The sequence below is a fragment of the Poecilia latipinna genome, unplaced genomic scaffold (genome assembly GCF_001443285.1).
Source record: "Poecilia latipinna isolate Pla-1442-1.1 unplaced genomic scaffold, P_latipinna-1.0 Scaffold167, whole genome shotgun sequence".
In the NCBI taxonomy this organism is placed as follows: domain Eukaryota; kingdom Metazoa; phylum Chordata; class Actinopteri; order Cyprinodontiformes; family Poeciliidae; genus Poecilia; species Poecilia latipinna.
In genome coordinates, this window is record NW_015112783.1 from 205513 (window position 1) to 225692 (window position 20180).

At 39.6% G+C, this 20180-nt stretch overlaps 2 protein-coding genes across 4 annotated transcripts in view; one reads left to right on the forward strand and one right to left on the reverse strand.

Moving 5' to 3' along the window:
* Positions 1-2200, forward strand: part of hdac4 (histone deacetylase 4) — a 137806-nt gene extending 135606 nt beyond the window's left edge. For all 3 annotated transcript variants that reach the window (XM_015029909.1, XM_015029911.1, XM_015029910.1), the window contains 2 exons: positions 599-740; positions 1184-2200. In XM_015029909.1, coding sequence (XP_014885395.1) covers positions 599-740; positions 1184-1223 — 182 coding nt within the window. In that variant the 3' untranslated portion in view covers positions 1224-2200. The remainder of the gene's footprint in view (positions 1-598; positions 741-1183) is intronic.
* A 12984-nt stretch (positions 2201-15184) lies between these two features.
* twist2 lies at positions 15185-19335 on the reverse strand. The gene is made up of 2 exons (XM_015029912.1): positions 18595-19335; positions 15185-15881 (listed from the first exon to the last, which is right to left on the reverse strand). The coding sequence occupies exon 1, from the start codon at positions 19128-19130 to the stop codon at positions 18624-18626; it is 507 nt and encodes a 168-aa protein (XP_014885398.1). The 5' UTR covers positions 19131-19335; the 3' UTR covers positions 15185-15881; positions 18595-18623.
* Positions 19336-20180: the final 845 nt, after the last annotated feature.

A 20180-nucleotide genomic window follows, 5' to 3' on the forward strand; every position in this document is an offset into this window, starting at 1 on the left:
AGTTTTAAAAAAAAAAATTGTTTTTTTAAAAATGGAGAAACAAAAAAAAAAAAAAAAAAAAAATGCCTGCCAGAGAAATCATATATATTGAGTTATGCAAGTTTCATTCATTTATTACAGACCGAAAACATCAATCAGTGATTACATAATATATTTTCTCCAAATTGTTTTATATATGCTCTTATTAACTTCAGTCCTCACCATAAATAACAAATATTGTTGTATTTATTTCATTTATTTATCTTTGCCATTTTAAATGCCAGTTTTAGCAAAGATGATCAGATTTTTTCTTTATTTTTTTGTGAAAATTATAACAATGGTCATTCAAATGGACACCATATTTGAGGTTTGGTAAATTTAAAATAATGTAAAAAAAAAATATTCACTTGATATAAAACAATGAAATATAAAATTTTGTCCCTTTTGCACAAAAAATGCCAAAAGGGGAAATTTATTTTTACAGGTTTTTCAAATCTGTAGACACCGCACTTCACATCCAAAACTTTTTAATTTAATTTATTAAACTCATGCTCATGGTCTGCAGATCTCTTCTAGATGGACAGCTTTTGCATCCCGTTTTTATTTATGTTTGCTGCAGGTAAATATTGGCGCTCTCTGCAGCGTTCTGCCTCCACCCTCGGCTGGTCGTTGAATGAAGCGCTGCAGCGTGACGTGGAGGAAGCTGAAACCGTTTCAGCCATGGCTTCACTGTCTGTCGCCAACAAGCACATCGGAAAAAGGTCTGTGGCGTGACGCTGTACGGTCGTCTGAGACCCCAGTTCCTGTGTTTGTTAAGAAATAGTTGCGATTGTATTTATATATTTCACTAAAACACAGTTCATTATTATGTGTTTGCTTTCTGCAGATATTTCTATTAGATAATGTTTAAAGCTCTGGATAATGAGATGCAATTGTTTTAAAATGAGCTTAAGGTCATATGTTCTCTGGCTAACATGGCCAGAGAAATAAATGCATGAAATAACAGCGTGAAAATAAAACAAAAGATCTCATCTCAAAATAAAGTGATAAGACTTAAGGTCTTTATATCTTAAAATTAAGAAAATAATACTGTAAAACTACAAAACATGCCTGAAATATGACCTTAATATGAAATATTATAAGTTCACAGAATGTGACAACGCTGTGTGTAACATTTCTCTCCTTACGGCGTTCTCTCTCTAAGGGCTGAAGAGGAGCCGATGGAAGAGGAAGCTCCCATGTAAAAGAAACAAACATGGTTAGCCTTCGACCACTAAGACCAGTGTTCAGCGCTGAATCGGTCCTCATCCTGGATCCCTCGTAGATTCCTTTGTCTCACCGTCGTTGGAAACGATCAGACCTTTTTCTCTCTGGGACGAAACCAGGAACTGACAAAAGTGGCTCTTGCAGAGGAACCAGACGGCGGATGATGAGCTTACGCCAGTTAGTTGCACACAGGGCGGCAGCATTAACCGTGTCGGACACAAGAGCCAGTTATTCTACAGCGACAGCCTCCAGTGCTTTTTAAAAACACTAAACTTGTACATTTTGACTGCCAGTCTGAACCGTACCAGACCTACAGCAGTCGTCTACTTCTCATATTTTATTTGTTTGTTGTTTTTTTGTGATTTATCAAAACCACCTTAGCTGTTAATGTGACTCTGCACTAAAGGATGGACTCCTGCTTTTTCAAGGTATCGGTGTGTTGAATATCCTGCATTTTTCCGAGGTAAAGTTACAGAAGATTCAAGGATTCAGAGAGTAACAGATGTTTGTGCCTTTTTTTTGTTTTGTTTTGTTTTTTAATCAGTGGATTTTCTGTTGAGCTCCTCATAAAGAGCTTTGCCTTACGAATGGATTTTGGATCAAGGAATCTTCTCCGAAGTTTCTGTCATGGCAAGACGTGAGGTGCCTGCATGTTTCCGGCACATAGACTCCAGGATGTTGGCATGTTGGCCTTTATTACTCTGCTGCCAGTCTACTGTCTGTCCCTCCATTTCTGCTTTTTTCTCTCCCTTTGTTACATTCGAAGGTAGTCCTCACCCAGAAGTAAGAGATGAGTGTAAGAAGGCTTAAAAGGAGAAACTGAAATGTCTGTTTTTCTTTATTTTTGGACCATAAAATCTAAAATCTTCTTTATTAGACAATACTGGAGCCAAAACTGTGTAGCTTCTGCTGTTTCCCACACCGGCAGTGACAGTTTCTACGGTAGAATTTGTGTCACTTTTTAAAGATTATTGAGGAGTGTAATTACTCTCGACTGGGCCAATTTGTTTTTACCGTCCCACCTGGGATTTTCCAGAGGGGTGATCTGGAGCTGCCTTTCCTCTCGCAGCTGCTTTAACATCTTTAGGTCCTTGTTAGAAGCACATCTGCTCTCCAAATGTCAGGTGCCGTGTAGCAGGTTGGTGAACATCCCAGTCTGTTCCTATACACTGAAACACAAGTTTTTCATCGTCAAGATGAAGCAGTGCACACCAGTTATGACTGATCATTATTAAGCCTGTTTAAATATTAATTGGTTTAGATATTATGTTTCCTCCCACCATTTTTTCACACCTTTAAAAAGCAATGCCATGTGGTAAAACGATGGTACAAACAGGTAAACTGGGATTCTTGGCTTTAGTTGCTTCAATATTTTCTCGAATAGTAAGAAGCTGTAGACTGAACACCACTTTAAGGCCAAAATGTTTTCTTGTTTAAACGCGATGAGGAAAAAGTTCTTCACTTAATCTGCTGGTTGCAATCTGCAGATGGAGAATAAAATCAACCACTACAGCAGAAATCCAGGATTATGTTTAGTTTTAGGATCATAAATATGGAAATATTTTTAAATGACTATACTTCACACTTTCTAATTTCAAACACCATGCTTGGTTCAACTTTTCTGTATCAGTTTTTAATCATCCATCTTTTTTTTTCTCTCCTGTCTTTTGGAAAACCTGACGCGTTTTGTTTTCCTAACTCTGACCTGTGGTCGATCTGCTGAGGATTCCTGCCACAAACATCAACAACCTCACTGGTTTTGTTGCTCCTCTGTGACCTTTGATGACTTTTTGTGCTCATTATTCACAGTTTCTCTCTGTTACTTTGTAAAGCTGACATACTTCACAACAGGTGAAGGTTCAAACTGTTTTGTAGTGGACGTTGTATGAAAACATTTCTGGGTTTATGGGGTTTTTTGGGGGGGTGGTTAGGGTGGGAACGTTGGGATACAAATGTTTCTACTTTGTAAAATGATGGATAATTGTGTATTTACTGTCTGTTTATAGTAGATTTATATATAAAAGAAAGTATATTATATATCTATACATACTGAACACTTTGATCTTGTTTAAAAAAACAACACTGATGGTTTCTATCGGTCGTATGTGCAGCCGACCCGTTTTAACGTTGTTGCTGAAGCACCTTGGCTGTCCTTGGTCACTGTTGACGTTTCTAGCAGCGTTTTCTGTCTGTTTTACTCGTCTTTCACAAGTGATGATTTATCGCTTTTATTTATCTGATGGGTACCACAAACACTGTTACAGTATGCCTCACATATTCATGCACATATCTGTACCATTCCATGTTTCTGATGCTGTATGTTTGGCTGTAGTTGTAGATTTTCAATTTGCCATTCTGAAATGATCAGTTAGAATTTAGATTTTTTTTTTTTTTGGCCCATTTTTTTCCTCTTTTTTGTTTTTCTAAGCAGTCGTTTTTTGATACGTATGAGCGGTCAGTCTGACCTGCAGGAGACAAGAGCTCAGATTTTAACTTTTATGTTTGTAAAATGAAGTCAGTCTAAAAAGTGGAAACTGCTCTTAAAGCGCCAGCACCTTGATGAGCCTTTTAAAAATGTATTCCAACTTTAATATGTTGTACAATCTGAAAATATAAGATAAAATAATATATGTTGGGGAGAAAATTACATGCAGAAATGTGCTCACCTATAAATGAGATCATTCCAATTTATTCCTCTTCTGCACAAACTAAATTTTTCTTATTTTAGTTTGTGTTTGAAAGTAAAATCCCTCTTCATCTGTCAAGTTGACACCTGAACATTTTGGTATTTAAAGTCATTCATTCTTTCATCCACTTTGATAAAAACCCCAGTTTTATGTGAGGAATAGTAATTCCACATCATGATGCTGCCGCCACGTCTCATTGAAGATATGGTGTTATTTTGGTGATTGTATTTTTGTGCCAAAGACATTGCAGCTCAAGTTTGCCACTAGATTCAGGGGTTTTAAGCAGGTTTGGATGTTTTATTTAAGATAAAATGAATTCATGGAAATTCCCTCAGCTTCTTCAATGACACTGTTAGTGTTTGTGAGCAGTTTTACTTCTGCATTTTAAATGTATATTAAAAATGCAGTGACTGATACCTTTGTAAAAGAATTAGGCCATTTTGATTGCAGAACATTTAAGCAACTCTCAGAAATATCTCACCAGGACATCTGAGCTTTATTTCAAAATCACCAGATTTTATTTATAATTGTTGGGAACTCAAGAAGACAGAATCCTGAAATTAAATCAGTAAGAGGTTTGGAAAGTATTAGATATGCACAATAATGTAACTATGTTGTTTTCACCCTGATAGATTTGTTGGTTTGTCTACAGTGAAACTGATCAGGACATATCGCAAATTAAAGGTAGAAAAATGTTGAAAATTATAATTGCTTCATTTTGTTGGGATACAAAAACCTAATTGACACTTTTTAGAGCCACTAGTTTTTTTTTTTTTTTTTTTTTTGATGGCACAAATCCACTTTCTTGTTGACTTAGCTGTAGTCTCATCTGTATGGTTGGAATCTTTTTATCACTTAAACTGAGGTACTTGAGAGAGCCGACTGCTGTAGGACAGACACTAACTGCTCATAAACTGTCCACAGAACCCCAATGGTAAAACTCTGAACTGACCCTTTAAGGTTTATAGTGTCATCCTGAAGACTGAAGGGTAAATTTGTCCTCCTGTGTGATTCAGTGATTCTTTGTAATAAGTTTTCTTTTCTTACCAGAATACTTTTTAAATGACTTATGCTGATTTTGCAGGCATTCATTTCCTTTGTTTGGATTTATAGCTCTCCGGTCTAAAAGACCAAAGCAGAATATTTTTTGTCTTAACTAGCAAAAACCAAAAAAAAATAACTGTCAGATATAATTTTTTTACAAACGTATTACCTTGGGATAATATCTGCTGATTAGCAACATTTCAGCACAACTTCTCTCTTTTTTTTTCTTTTTCTTTTTTTTTGCTGAATGTATTTGATCTCCAGGGGCCTGAATCATGTCCGATTCTGGAAATTAAAAGCTACACGCTTAACAAGAGGAATGAAATCAATACATATTTTTATTTAACCTCCTTATAAAGTTAAATGACAGTTTAAATGTAAATAGCTTTTTATAAACTAGAAGCGGATCTGAGAAGGACCTTTGCAGCAGGACGTTGGCTGACATCAGTTTTTATACGTCTCTTTACATTCCCGTTTTTTAATCAAAACACACACTGTTGTGAGCTCTTGTGTAGCTCTGGGCCTGCTTATCGAGTGCATATCGAATGTATACAGAGGTGACCGAGGTCGGGCTGAGGTGAACGTGACCTCACGCTGGATCCGAGGACGTCTCTGCACGCGTTGACTCACTGGAGGAGAACCTTCCCAGAACTCCTGTGGCTTTCCTGCTGCTTTATGTTTTGGTTTCTCGAACGCAGCCAAAACTAGCGCCGTCTGTCTTCACAGTTAGTCTTAAAAACAATGTCCAGTTACTGAAAAGAGAAGGAGAAAAAAATCACGACATTCCTTTTATATTAGAGTGACCATTTATCCAGAGGCAGACCTGCTTTTATTTTGACTCTGACAGCTCGGAGAACTGAGAGTTCATTCGGGTGGTCTCACCGAACTTCACTCCATTCTTCTTTTCTCTCTGCATGATGTTTGTCTGCATGTCCGTCCGTCCGTCCCGGGTCACATACCAGCACTGAAGGACATTAGTACTTTCACTGTATCCAAACTGTCTGATGGCTTTTACTTCGCGTTCAGGTGGACTTTGGGTGCTTTTTACCTGTAGCATATGGAGTCATCACACCTGGAGTTGTAGAGTCAGTATCTAACCTTAGATTTGATTGTATTTATGTAGAAGCTGTTCCAGTGGGGCGCTTTGTAAACCGCAGCAACAGAAGGAGGCTTTGTTATAAATCTGGGTAAGATGTGACATTCAGAGGACATTTTTATCCTTTTTAGTGCACTTTGGTGATGATTAGGGTCTTCGTCACATCTGGACTTTTTTTTTAAAGCTCCTTGTTACCGTCGTCCATTCCACTAAGAAACAAAACAAAAAGCCAGTTTTCTGTACATGACCACTGTGCTTCAAAAACAAGCTGTTCCAGGTTTACATATGTATAAAATGCATACTCTTTGTTTTTATTATTATTATTATTGGTTATGTTTTTGACTTGTTCTGCTGTTGTTACAGAAATAGTAATTTTTTTCTGGGAAAACCTTTACTCTAAAAAATTGTCTTTGACATGTATAATATAAAAGTATTCTTTTTGGACAAAAAAAAACAGACTGCATTGTGTGTGTCTTTTTCTTTAAGTGATGTGTTTAAAATGTGAACATCCTGAGGAACATTCATCTCTTCCACTCACATTTACATTTTTCAGATGTCAAAGTTAACTTTAGTGAATAAAAAATGCAGTTCCAACTTTTTTCTTTGAAAGAAAAAAAAATCCTCCTCCCTTTCTCTCTATTTCCCACCTGATTACTGCCAACAAAGACCACCAGCACCTCAAATCCAAGAAAAAACACTTGAAACCAACCTGGCCTTCTATAAAAATCAATTTGCCCCCAAACGTCTATTGGCAGCAACAATTGGCATCCAGCACTTGTAAAAACTGGTGAGCAAACTATTACGTGTCTTAGCAGAATTGTGACCCACTCTTGTTTGCACTTTTGTATTTTTCTTTTTGTTTTAGTACAGCTGTTAATACTGTCCTCAAGTCCATCCTTAACATTTGTTTTGTTGACCTTTTTTGCATTCTTTTCAGTATTCACATTGGGATCAAATGGCTTCCTATATTCACAAGTTTGTTTTAAAATAATAAAACTGTAAATGAATTATATTATTTATATTTGAATTTCTGGATAAATATGCTTCACTTCTCTATTTCTTACTCTCTTTCAAGTTCTTCTCCCAACTATTGTCCTCATGTGAATTCAAAGTAAACAGATTTAATTTCTCCACCGCAAAAAGCTTAGATGCTTTAAGAGATGACAACTCTTAAAGATTATTTCACCAAAATCACCCTGGAGAAACATTTAGATAGGAAGGGAACTTAAAAGATTATTTTCACCATGCTGAAGGGAAGTGGTGGAAGTCCACCCTCCTGCTTACACAACTTATTGTGTCGTTTCCTTCAGTGGTTCTTGGTGTAGCGCCACCATAGGCAAGGAGGGGAACAGCTGAAAATGTAACAAATGTTGCAATTTTAGTCCCCAATCAAACCAAGTCAACCTGATTACCAGTTGTGAAAACACCCGAAACTTTTTTATATCTGAAGCTTGACTAGAAGAAATGTAGTTTTTGAGTTTAACTCATTGTATAAAACTACTTTCCCCTGTGAGACCTATAAAATGTTGTTTACATATAAAACAGAACATTTCTCCACCAGGAAGAATTATTGGCAACACAGTAGCTGTGAGCAGGATCAGCCCCACATTTGGAGAGGTCAGAGGTCAGAGCTGGTGTCCAAATAAACAGCAGTGAACCCCTGTTGGTGGCGAAGCTGACGCTGAGACAACAGCCGAAAAGCAAACAAAACCAATCCAGCCCTCCTTCCCCTCAAATAAACACATTCCTCAGCTTTCAGTCAAACGCTGAATTTGGTGCGTAACCGTGTAAATAAGGCAGCCGCTGACTTTTGGCTGCTTTGTCACAATCTCCGTAAATCATGAAGATTTGAGACACCAGCGCAGCGTCGAAGGCAAACGAGGAAGGGCACGTCTCGAGGTCTTCAGGTGAAAAAGGTTAAATTGGCGACCTTAGGGATAATATTTACCGTCCGGGAGAGTCTGCAGAGCTCTGGGGACAGTAAAGCTAGGTATGCGCTCTTTTTATGGTTCCTCTGTGGCTGCAGATGCTCTAACGACAGCGAGGTGACACACAGACTGCCCGCCACAGGCTCCCCCAGTTAGCTCGGGTCAGAGAAGAGATGGAGCCTTCTTGGTTGGAAATTCAACAGGCAAAAGATGGCTGCCTCATTCCCCACAACAAAAAGGCATATCTATTTTATCTCTGCTCTGACCGCAGTGACATTATGGTTTGTGGCGGCGCTGCTCATCCTCCTGCAGCGTCAGTCGCTATCAGTTAGCTCTGTTATTACCCGGCCGCTCGGGCGCAGGGAAAAGGCCTCGATCCCCCAGATGTGCTCATCACCACACGTCTTAATTGCAGGTTGGAGTAAATCCCTAAAGGGCCTGTGGGGCTTCGGCCAGCTGCGTGAATGACAAGCCAAAGTAATTATAGAAGAGTTATTAGGATCAAATTTGGATCATCAACACTAGTAAACAGATTCTTTCGAAGAGAGATGTTTCTAGAGGAGTCAGACAGCAAGCAAATAAAAACTGTTGGATTTTAATTTTCAACACAAAGTTGGACTCAAGTAAGAACCAATTTTAGCCATTTTTACATTTTTTGTCCTGAATCTGGCTCAGTGGACCGACTGGACGTTTGATGCTCAGTAGCAGTGGGCTGGACTAAACTTGCTCATCCTGCTGCTGTGGGTGTTCAGTCTGCAGTTTGATTCAACATCTGCTCTGCTGTGGAAAGTCTTCACACATCCACTATTTCTTCATATTTGCCTTCCACTTCCACTCAGTTTTAATCTAAAGTGGTCTTGGTTGGTGCTTCTTCAGGCTTTCTTCAATGACTCTGACTGCTGTCTTACTTACATTTAGTCCAGTACCTGACCACAACTCAGTCAGCTGTAAGGGAAAACATAATGAACAACTGTAAAACCTAACAAGACGTGGCTTTAGGCCCAAACAGACAAACCAAGAGCATAAATGAGGATCATATGGACTCTTGGAAGTGCAAAGATTCATATGTCAAGTGGAAGAATATAAACAACAAATACTTGTACTGTGAGTTATAAATAAATAATAGCACTAATAACTGAGTACTGTTAGGTTTTAGTCGCCAACCTAAGATGCTCTCTAGTAAAAAGGTTTTTTTTCCAGCTTCCAGTGGCCAAAATCAAGATCATTTTGTCAAACCAGGTTTCCCACCTTGACTGTAATATTATTTTCTGGGTTTAGTCAGGCCTTCACCCAGAGGTGTTTGGGTTTTTGCAGTCAGACGGGCGCTTCCCAACGCTTCTTTTAACTTTGTTGGAAGAATCATCTTTTTTTTCCTGGTATTGTTCTTTTGTATGAGTTGCTTAACAGGGTTTGTGTCTGTTTTGACTTTGGCTATTTTTACTTATTCTATGGACGTGCAGCACTTTGGGGAACCATTTGTTGTTTTTGAATGTGCTTTTTAAATAAACTAGATTAAATTGGGTTAGTTGTGTGCACCACAAATCTGGCCTTTATTGACAGACTGTCATAAAAAGTAACGTTTACAATCTGCAACCAGGGGACACGTAGAAGAAACTGCTCTGAATCAAACTTCCTGGCCTACATACAAAAACAGTGTGTGGCAGAAAACAAGATGGTGGTGGGAGCATCATGCAGGAGGGACGTGGTTCTTCAGCAGGAACAAGGAAGCTGGAGCTGTTTAAAAAGTTAAAGAGCTAAATGCAGGGAAATTATGGGAGAAAACCTGCTAAAGGCTGCAAAGTCTTCAGACAGGGCTGAAGGTTGACTTTCCAGCAGGACAAGTCTAGATCTGAATCTCTTTAAAACTTTGTGGACAGACTTGAAACATTAATGTTCATTCAGACCAGCTGAGCTGAGCTATTTTGCAAACAAATATCAGTATAATTGTCCAGCTGTTCATTTGGAAAGCAGGCAGAGAAATTTCAATGTTAAGGGAAACAAATGCATGCCACACTTTTTAGATGTTTTTTTTTATTTTGAAAAAAAAAAAAACCTTCCACTTCAGTAATGCACTATCTTGCATTGCTCTCTCACTTAAAATAAAAATACATTGAAGTTTTTTGATGTAATGTAGTAAATGTCAGATTTTTTTAGGGATGTAAACTTTTTGAAAGACGTTTTTATATAACACCGGCATTTCTGGCTTTTTTGTTTGTGCTTGTCTTCACACTTTTCTTTCTTTCAGCAGAGTTTGATTAATGCTCTCCTAGCCAGGTGTTGTACTGGTAATGAGTAAAAAAACAAAACAAACAAAAAAAATACCCTGAAAGACTATTGACTTTTAAATACCTAATAGACAGCCTGACTTTTGAAAAGTACTAAGGAAACTTAGGTGGGTTTGAAATTTTCATACGTTCCCTTTAATTGGAAAACATTTGATGTTTTGTTTTCTCTCTTGTCCTTTTGATGCTTAGGACTAACCCTCGTTTCATGGACACTGAAAGACGGTGAACCTCAGCTCCTTACAGATGTAAAAGATGAAAAAGGTAAGTGTGAACATTCACGCCTTCTATCAGTTAATCACATCCTGCACCACTTTCAAATGTCAGAGTATTTTCAGTGACATTAAAGATCTAGTCTAAAGGCTGCATGTTCCAAGCTCTACCACTAGGGGGCTTTCAGTAGAAGCTTGGAACCAGAAACTTCCTTCCGACTTTGACTGAACCGCCCAGCTGTGTCAACCCTTTGCATTCGATCAGTTCTGTCCATCTGCTGGATCAATAATTCAGCAGCTACCTGAATCCGCCCCGCTCTGCTCCTTTCTCCCACGAGGGAGGTGAAGCCTTCAGATTCCTGGACCGGCGTGACCTTGGAACCTCTGGTGACCCCTGCAGTCATCACTTGTGTTAATGACCTGCAGCGGAAGACGGAGGGAAAATCAGGCTGTTACTTTACAAACAGACGCCCTCCCTTATACCCCCACCTGGGCTAAAGTTCTGCCTCACTAGTGGCAAATACTCTTTCTTGCATTTTCTTTTATTCTACCACTAACTTTTGCATCAGAGTGGGATTTGTCCCACAGAATCATCAAAACACTGCATGCATGTGAGACTGACCACAGGTTAGTCAGATTTCTTGTATATTCTGTGTTGTTCTCCTGTCAAACAGTGAAGACCTGGAAAGGTTTTGAGTCGTAAACGTTTTCCAGCTGTCCTTCCCTCATTTGATCCCTTCTTTCCAGCTGCATTTATTTCTTCGGTCACATCACTGCAGCGTAAGTCACATGCTCTCTGTTTGTGCGCGCTGACATGTGGTCATGTCAGTTTTGGTCTTTGATTCAACAGAAAACATTAAAGTGATTCATTTATTAATTACTGAAGCAGATAAAGGGTTTTGCTTTTCTACTATCTCCAAATAATAAAAGGCAGTCTCGTACAGATATTAGAAATGCACATTATGTGTCACTCAGATATAAAAAGAAATATTGCTCTCTTCATTCACATTCTTTACAGCTACATAATCCGACCCAGTCGCCTAAAGAATCCCCAGATGAGGCCTTAAGATGAAAGGATGACTTTGTATTACAGCATTCAGTGATTTCATAGAGTCGGCTTCAAAAGGCGGGGGTGATGTGAAAATAGCAGATGTTCTCTTGGGAAAGCATAAAGATATAGATCAGCTCTCAGCACGAGCGGAGGGTAAATTTCGTTCCGATTCTCTCTCAGTTTCTTGCATTTTTTTGTCACTTTCTCAGCGTTTCAGTTCATCATCAAGAATGTTTGCATGAATAATGAGAACAATGAAGAATCAAAAAGAGCCACAATCAACGTGAGACTTGTTCATTTACCTGGATTAATGCTAGGTAATATTTGCAGCATTTGCTTATCAGCAGCTCTTTGAGGTCTGAGCTTTGACTAGGACTTCACAACATCTTGATTATTTTATTTTTAAGAGATTCTACTATAAATTGTTGGTTTGTTTGGGTTATTATCCTGTTGATACAGGAGTACCAGATTGCTTTTGCAGGTGAAAGACGCTCCAGTCCTGTTGAAAACAAACCCATGTCATCACTCTTCCACCATCATGCTTTACAGGTGATTTGCTGTGTTTTGTTTTGTGCATTTTTTTCTAATTCCAATGGATATTTTTCCATGATTCCTTTAGTTTGTAAAGAAAACCTGAACTGTTCTGCTGAACGTTCAAATGTCTCTCCAAAGAACTTAGAGTAATTACACAACACCAACATCTCTTCCATAAATCTGACAAGATAATAGTTCTAGGGGTCTAAACACAAAAATTGAATTTATTTTGGATTGCCTAAAATCCTCCTAGGGTCGTGAGAAAAGCAAGAGAAATGTACTAACAAATCAAAAGCGTAACAATCAAATTCTACCTCCATCCAACTACAGATTCCTCTGAGACCTTTGCAACTCTTTATCTTTTTTGGCATTTTATTGAGTATCTATCATGCTCCAGAAAGAAGCTAGTAAAATCCAGAACCTGTAGATAGACCTCAGGAAATGACATTGTCAGTTGCAGAAAGAACCCAGTAAGTTCCAGAAGTTGTTTAAAGAAACCCTGTAAGTTTTGGAAAGAAATCTGCAACTAAAGATAAGCAAACTCTAAGTTCAAAGCAACTGCTGTGAACCCTGTAGGTTCTGAGGACGTACCTATAGGTCCTAGAAGAGTTCCCTGTAAATCCCAGGACAGTAAAGTATGGAAGGATTTAAAATTCTGAAAAATAAACTCTATCTCTCTGAAATGCACCTTTTAAGCTCCAGGTAAGAACACACTGTCTATTTCTCCTCAATCTTTTTTTTTTATGATTGTGGCATTTGTAGTCATAGATTCTTGAAAACATGATCCTCCCAGAACAAACAAAAAAGGAAAGTAACGAGGAGCTCGTCACTTCGGGTCAAGCCTGCGTGTCTCGGGCTCTGTGTGCTGAAGCAATCGCAGCCAGCACAGCTGACTCTCGGCTCTGCCAGCACGGCACACTAACAGCGTTTCCTCAGGCTCGCATCACCCTCCAAAGTGGTGGAAGGTTAACCTTTGGGGGGGTTTTCACCCAACCAAACGAACACAGAGTACCATCGGTGACACACAGAGCGTAAACCTTTACTTTATTCCCCCGTTTTTACTGCAAATTAAAGTTTTGTAGCTTTTTCCGTCTGATTTTACGGGAAACATCTGGATCTCCCGCACCACTGGAGCACTGGCCCCAGGGTGATTCTGAGCCGCTCAGCTGTGCGGGCCCAGGATAATGAGCAGGTATCAAACGGGCTCCTACGGATGAAGCCGGCCTTGGTAGGAAGGGCTGCCTGGCAGCGTCAGAGACCACCAGGCTGAGAGTGACTGCACACTGTTGCATCTGTTTGTCTTTAACGAGCTATTGTGAATGATTTCATTGATAATTTTTTCTTCTTCTTCCAGCTTCAACTGTAGTAGAAAATGCAGAGAAAAAAAAATCACTTCCTATTTCTGAGGAAATCCCTTCTTTCTTTTAAGTGAAAGCGCTTGACCACATCTTCATGCAGCATACACTTGGAAGCCCCTGCTCCTTCACGCTCAAATATATCACTGATAAATTTGTAAATAACGTGAGTTATTACATATGGCCTATAAGGAGCCCAAGAACCGAAAGAGGCCCCCGTTACCATGACAATCTGCAATGCAAATAAAAAAATTGTACAATAAATCAGGGAAGCACTGCATTTCAGACCGAGTTTTGAAATAATAAAGCAAGAATGTCGGACTCCATTCCTAGGACATACTAAAGTTTAAATGAGCTGACCATCAACAGGGGAAAACTGCAAAAAGTCTGATCACAAGCAAATAAATTCAGGTGTGCTGGAGCAGCACTGGAGTCTTTTCAGCTGTGAGGCTGTGCAGCCAGAAATGCTCCCAAATGACTGACTACAAAGCCGAGAGCAGGAGCACAGCATGCAACATGCAGCTTATTTCGGCAAGTATTCTCTTCATTATTATCTCCATTACCTTTCCTTAGTCACTGGACAAGGTTCCATGTCGTCTTTACATAAATATACTTTGATATATATTTATGTTTCTATATATGGGGTACGTTAAGGAATTGTTTACTGTTTCCATCTGGTCCTTGGAGATGAACTGATTTTGGTTCACGTCTGCAGGATTCAGTTTCACTGCAGCCTATTGGATCTGACTGACATGCATTGGAATGGTTTCAGCTGCACTGGTTAACTGGAGGTGAACTGGACCTGTTGGCGAACTCCCCTGAGGTGACATCTGTTGTGACTTGGCGCTGCTGCATAGACTGAACTGAACTGAGCAGAAATATTCAAACATCTGAAAGCTGAAGGACAGAGTCTGACATCGCAAGAGAGATTTGGAGTCTAAATGTTGCCGTTTTGACCAGCAGCTGATATGAATAACATGTCAGATGCTGTTGATCTGCCAAGAGAGCATTAATGTGTTTTAGTTGTTCTACAGAACCACTTTGAACCCCAGCTTGCTTATGGAGTTGCATTTGGGGGAAAACAAAATGCATTTAAAGCAGCTAAAACGGTCAAACCTGCAGAATATATTTTTATATTTTACAGCAGTAGTTTGGCATACCGCTGTCAAAAAAAGAAATAAATCAGTTTAATGTGTAGGTCTTGGAAAAATTTAAATTATTTAAGCTTTGTTGGACATCAGCATTCTCACGAAAACAGCAGGTGGAAAAAGTTTGGTGTTTCCACTCTGGGGCTAAAACACATTTTGGTCCCAGCTGGACACTAAATGATTTCAAAGCAGCATTATTAATGTATTTAATTCCCAAATGATCTCATACTACAGCTTCAGTGTGTGTGTGAGAGATAGGAGTTTTATTTTTGCTTCAGTCCCAGAGCGTCGCTTAGCTCCGACAGTCCCTGAAAGCAGCAGCCCGTCGTTCACAATGAGCTCCTGTTTTACGCTCAGATTGCATCTAGAACCACGTCTGGGAAAGCTGGATGTAAACAGCTGAACTCAAAAGAATTTATTCAGTCGTAATTTTGAGGTCTTTTATTTATTTTTCTTTTTTAAAAACCTTAGGCGGAGTTATTGTCCTTATCTGCGGTCGAAGGAGTCGCAGTTTAAACACTGATTGCCTGGTTTTAAAAGCGCACAAACACTTTATGTGGCTGAACTTTATTTCCTGCGCTCTTAATGAAGCTGGATCTTTATGGGCTCTGTTTTTCTTTTCTTTTTTTTTTTTAAGCGGGGTTTTCTTTCCATAACAAGCGCAGAGGGGAGGGGAAAGGGCAACTTCTCACACCCAACACACAGAGGGAAAAATCCCTTCAACGAGAGCCAGTTCTACTTTGTTATTCAAACTTATTAAACCGAACATTTTAATGAGTTTTTAAGTATATGTGAAAAAAACACAGAAGTACATTTTTTTGTTGTTGTTGTTGTTTAGAAAAAATACCCGTTTAATAAATAAGCAAAAACAACAGTGGAAACTGGACGGAACTTAGAAGGAAGTCGTTGGAATAAACCCCATGCAGCGAGAAGACTCCGAATTGCATTGGTCCCTTTACAGGATATAGTTACACAAATATGTACAATATGCTTTCATATATCTATATATAAATTCATAATCTGGCTTAAAGTCTTTGAAAAACAAAATAAATCTCCATGTTTGTTTTAAGGCTTTAGTGAGAGTTCAGGCCGTAAATGCGCACAGCTGGCGGATCTGTGTTGGCCCGCTGCGCACTTTGCACAGTTCTATCCTCCGCGGTGTGATGAATCTGCGTCCACACACACTCACGCAGGGACGCACACACTTCGTGGGCCACATCACGCCTCTGCTCCATCCTTGGCCTCTGAGGTCAATCAGTTCTTCAATAATCTCTTTTACATCATTCGGAAGCAAACAGTCTGAAATAGAAGAAAAAAAGAACAGAGAAATTCTCATTAAGGCGCACAAATCACTGAAATACACACAATCTGAATTCTGAGAGAAAGCGGGAAGTCCTTAATGAATCAATTATGAACCCCTGAACTGAGTAAAACCATATGGGCTGGGTTTTTTTATGTGACTGGTCCAGCTGCATATTTATTAGAAGGCACCTGAGGCACAATCCTAAAACAATAGAAAGCACTTCCTGCGGGGTTTTAATGGTCTCACTCAAATGATATGCAAATGCGCTCAGAGGCCTTTCTTCTGAACAGAACAACCTGACTGGTTTGATTTTCTGTGTTTGAACCCAACCAATTAAACTAACGAAAAATAATGTTTTATGTTTCACTTAAAATATATATTATTATTGGACTTGAAAGGTTAGCCCAATTTCAGGTTTCAAATAAAATCCGCCTGTAAAACATATTTTATCTCCATGTGGATCGGATCAGATGTGATCAACATGTGATTTTAGCCTAATGCGCATCTCATGCGACACTTTTTCATCCTTAACACGAGCAGAAGTTGTAAAAAGGCCTTTAGATTATTTCCCCTTCGGTCTAAAAGGAAATGTAAAGTGGAAGGGCTAACTACATTCATAGCTGATGTCTGCATGTGTCTGTAAAGTGTTTTTATTTAGACCCAATTTTTAGTCTTCACATGGGTTAAAATATTTTCAGCTATTTTTGCCTGAATATAACGACCAACCTTAAAAACCATAATGAACGTCTATTTGTGTGACAATTAAAACATTTCCTAAAAAGTCACCGCAGCAACGAACAGATGAGTTTAAGTTTGGTTAAAAGGGAACAACCAGAACATAAAGCAACAAGGCTGCAAATCTACATTTAAAAAAGTCCTGTGTAACCGCAGGCTGGCTGCTCGTTAATGCGTTCCTCTGTTTTTATTATCTTGCACCGGCTTGAACTTTTCATGTCCAGCCGAGCTGCCCATTCCTGCGGTCTGCGCGCAGGAAAAGCCTCTATTGCGGATATAAATTAGCCGTGATGGCACCACAGCTGCTGCGCTCCTTTCTCGGCGCACTCCTGCATTTCCAGTCCCCTCCCTCCCCTTTATCACCCATGTCAAGAAGAGAAGTACAAGTCTCAGGTTTAACGCGATCTTCTGTTGGAAACGGGACGCACAGCACCTTCACTATCTAGACATCTGACCCGAGCGTCCAGCTGGATGCTCAGTGATGGTTCTGAAGCTGCAGCATTCAGATGCAGACCCGTTACAAGATGCCAGTGCCGGTCAAAGGCTGTGTGGGGCCTGGAGCACAATTTGATTTGGGGGGGAAGTCCTTCACCCACCAAGCACCACAGAACCACTGATTTCATATTGTGTGTTTCACATTGAAAGCAATATATCTCATGGTTAGTTAAGTAATGTTAAACAGTCACATTATTCACTAAAGTTATTTATCTTACTAATTTGGGCCTGCTGGTTGAGGCCAAGTTTAGCCAGTACAGTAAATTATTATTATTATTATTATTATTATTATTATTATTATTATTATTATTATTATTATTATTATTTATTGAAATCTTAGGAGTTTGTTAAAAACATATTTTTTTCTCAAAATAAATAAAAAAACATACAGAAAGAACATCACTGCTGTTTTTTCTAACATGCTCCATGTATTTCCCACCGATGAACACTGAACATGAGCCTTTTCTCTGTATTTTTGTTTATAGACAGAGATGTTAAGTTTGAATGAAGATAATTCAATCCGAATCCGTCTGCAGACACTATGTGACGTTTTATGTTATTCTGCTTATTAACCCCCCTTTTTGACTATTTAACATGCACTGACAGGATGAATATTAACTTTGAATATCTATATATTCATTACTTTTGTATGTGATGAAATCAATACACTGAACATGATTAATTGTTCATTATTTTTCCTTACTGTTTGTTTGTTTGCTTCAGTCATTTTTTTATTAATACATTTATTTATTACTGTATGCAGAATTTTAATTTCGTATTATAAATTCATCATTCTTGTATTTAGTAATTTACTTCCTGTTCCCCATAGTCATACATTTTGATTGAAACAGTCATTTTAAAACACTTTCCAAACCTCTTAATTTCTGGTAATATAAATTAATTAAAAGTAATTAAAAATAAAATACAATACAAAAAAACACTAGAACTAATTAAAGAAATATTTTCCTTTTGCTATTCTAAGTTTTCTGAAAATCCTAATGAATTTAATGCAGATTTTCTTTTTAAGTGACCTGAAGTTCCAACCTGCTACATGCTTCTCTGTGCACAAAATCAAATTATGGCCGGTAAGCTGCCTATCAAACTGTTTTTAAAATCATAACAATAAGCTACTTTTTAAAATCTGAGTGAATTTAAAGAAGTGTGCGTTTTTGAGTGTGAGAAGGCCTGCTGGGGACCCAGGAAGTTTAGAGGCCCCAAGTTGCTGCTTAGCTCGATTCTGCCTCGGGCCGGATCTACAAAACCCTAATCAGAAACTCTCGCAGCTCAGAGATTCATGGGAACAAATCCTAAAGTTTTTTTTTTTTTTTTTTTAATCCACTCCATAATTTTCCTTTAATATCTACTGTCAGCTGGATGCGTGCGGCTGAGCATATTTTAGTGAAAAATGTGGATGAAGATGATAGAAACGGTTACATTTGGAACCATAAGCTGAACGCTCGCAGGTCTCAGTGTACCCACCGCTTTGGCATTGTGTTTGTCTCTGACTGCTAGTGGGATGCTGACATGGACCAGGCGCCCTCCATCCTCCACACCGAGAACGCGTAACTGAGTCTCTCGTGCGCTACGTAGCTGCAGCTGGACATCTTGCTGTCCATCTCGTCGCTCTGCAGCACCTGGCACAGGAAGTCTATGTACCTGGAGGCCAGCTTCAGAGTCTGGATCTTGCTCAGTTTGTCCGACGGCAGCGTGGGGATGATTTTGCGCAGAGACGCGAAGGCCTCGTTCAGAGACTGAGTCCGCTGGCGCTCCCGGACGTTCGCCAGGACCCGCTGGTTCTGCAGCTCCTCGTACGACTGGCTGCTGCTCGGGCTGGGCTTCTTGCCCCGCTTCACCGGCCCGGGACCGGGGCTGCTCCCGCTGCCGCTGCTGTCCTCTCCGGACTTCTTGCTGTGCCTCCTCTTCCTGGAGAAGCGCTTCTGCTGCCGCTCCGGCTCCTCCTCGCTCGTCACCAGACTATCCACAGGGGAGACCGGGGAGCTGGAGCCCTCTTCCATTTCTTTCTTGAAGAAATGTAGAGACAGGGAGGAAAAAACGGTGTCCACCTTCGAAGCCGTGGTTACAGGATAAATGTAAATCCTTAGAAAGGAGGAGAAGAACTTTTAGAGATGCTCTCCTTCTAACACGCCGGAGCTCACTCTGGCGGCTGGCCCGCGTCTACTCTCGCAGAAAGTATTTTTTTCGTGCTAAAAAAAAAAATGTTTTTTGGAAACTTTGTCCCAACTTCAGATGCTAAATAGTTTTGAGGGTGGAAGGGGAGGGGTTTGGTGGGCGGAGGCGGAGGGTGAGTCCTGGGTGCGCCTCTCTCCGATGAGCAGGAGGCTGCGGTGGTTTTATGTATCTGGAGATTATTCACTGTCACAAGCTAAAGACCCTCCTGCTCTTATTTCATTTGTCCTCAGCAATAAAACAGAACTTATGTACTTTTTTCATTTTCTTTTTAAATCCCACAATCAACCAAAATGGATTAAAAAGCGACAAATTAAATGATTCGGCTATCTAAATTTATGTTTATTGAAAAAACATAACAAATATGAATCATTAATTTTATTTTATTACATCTAGTTTCTTCTTAAGATTTTATTCAAAAAAATCCTCCATGGATACCAGGCCGGTATCGACGTGTTTTAGCCGGACGCTGCGCACCTTGGAGAGCGATTTACGCGCCGGTTCTGGAGAAAAGCAGCCAGCTTAAAATCCAAGTCAAATCACGTGTGCGGGTTTTTACAGATCCTAAAGCGATAAAGGGAAACAGGTTGGAGGATGTTTTTTTCACCAAGCAGCCCGCTCTCTTCGGTGTGCGCGCCACGCTTCCAGACTCTCCCTTCACCCGCGTCCTGCGGGTCCACGCAGGAAAAACGCAGCTCGCAGGTGGCTTCCATTAGAACATCTGAAGAATCTCAGCACATGTTCTCCAGGTTTTATCACATCAGCTGACTGCACCTGTTTTGATTTGAACCCAACTTGCTCAGTGGCGTGAAGGTGAAAAGACTTAATAAATATATCTCCTTCTGCGGGAGCGTGGTCCCACGGAAACGTTTGATTTG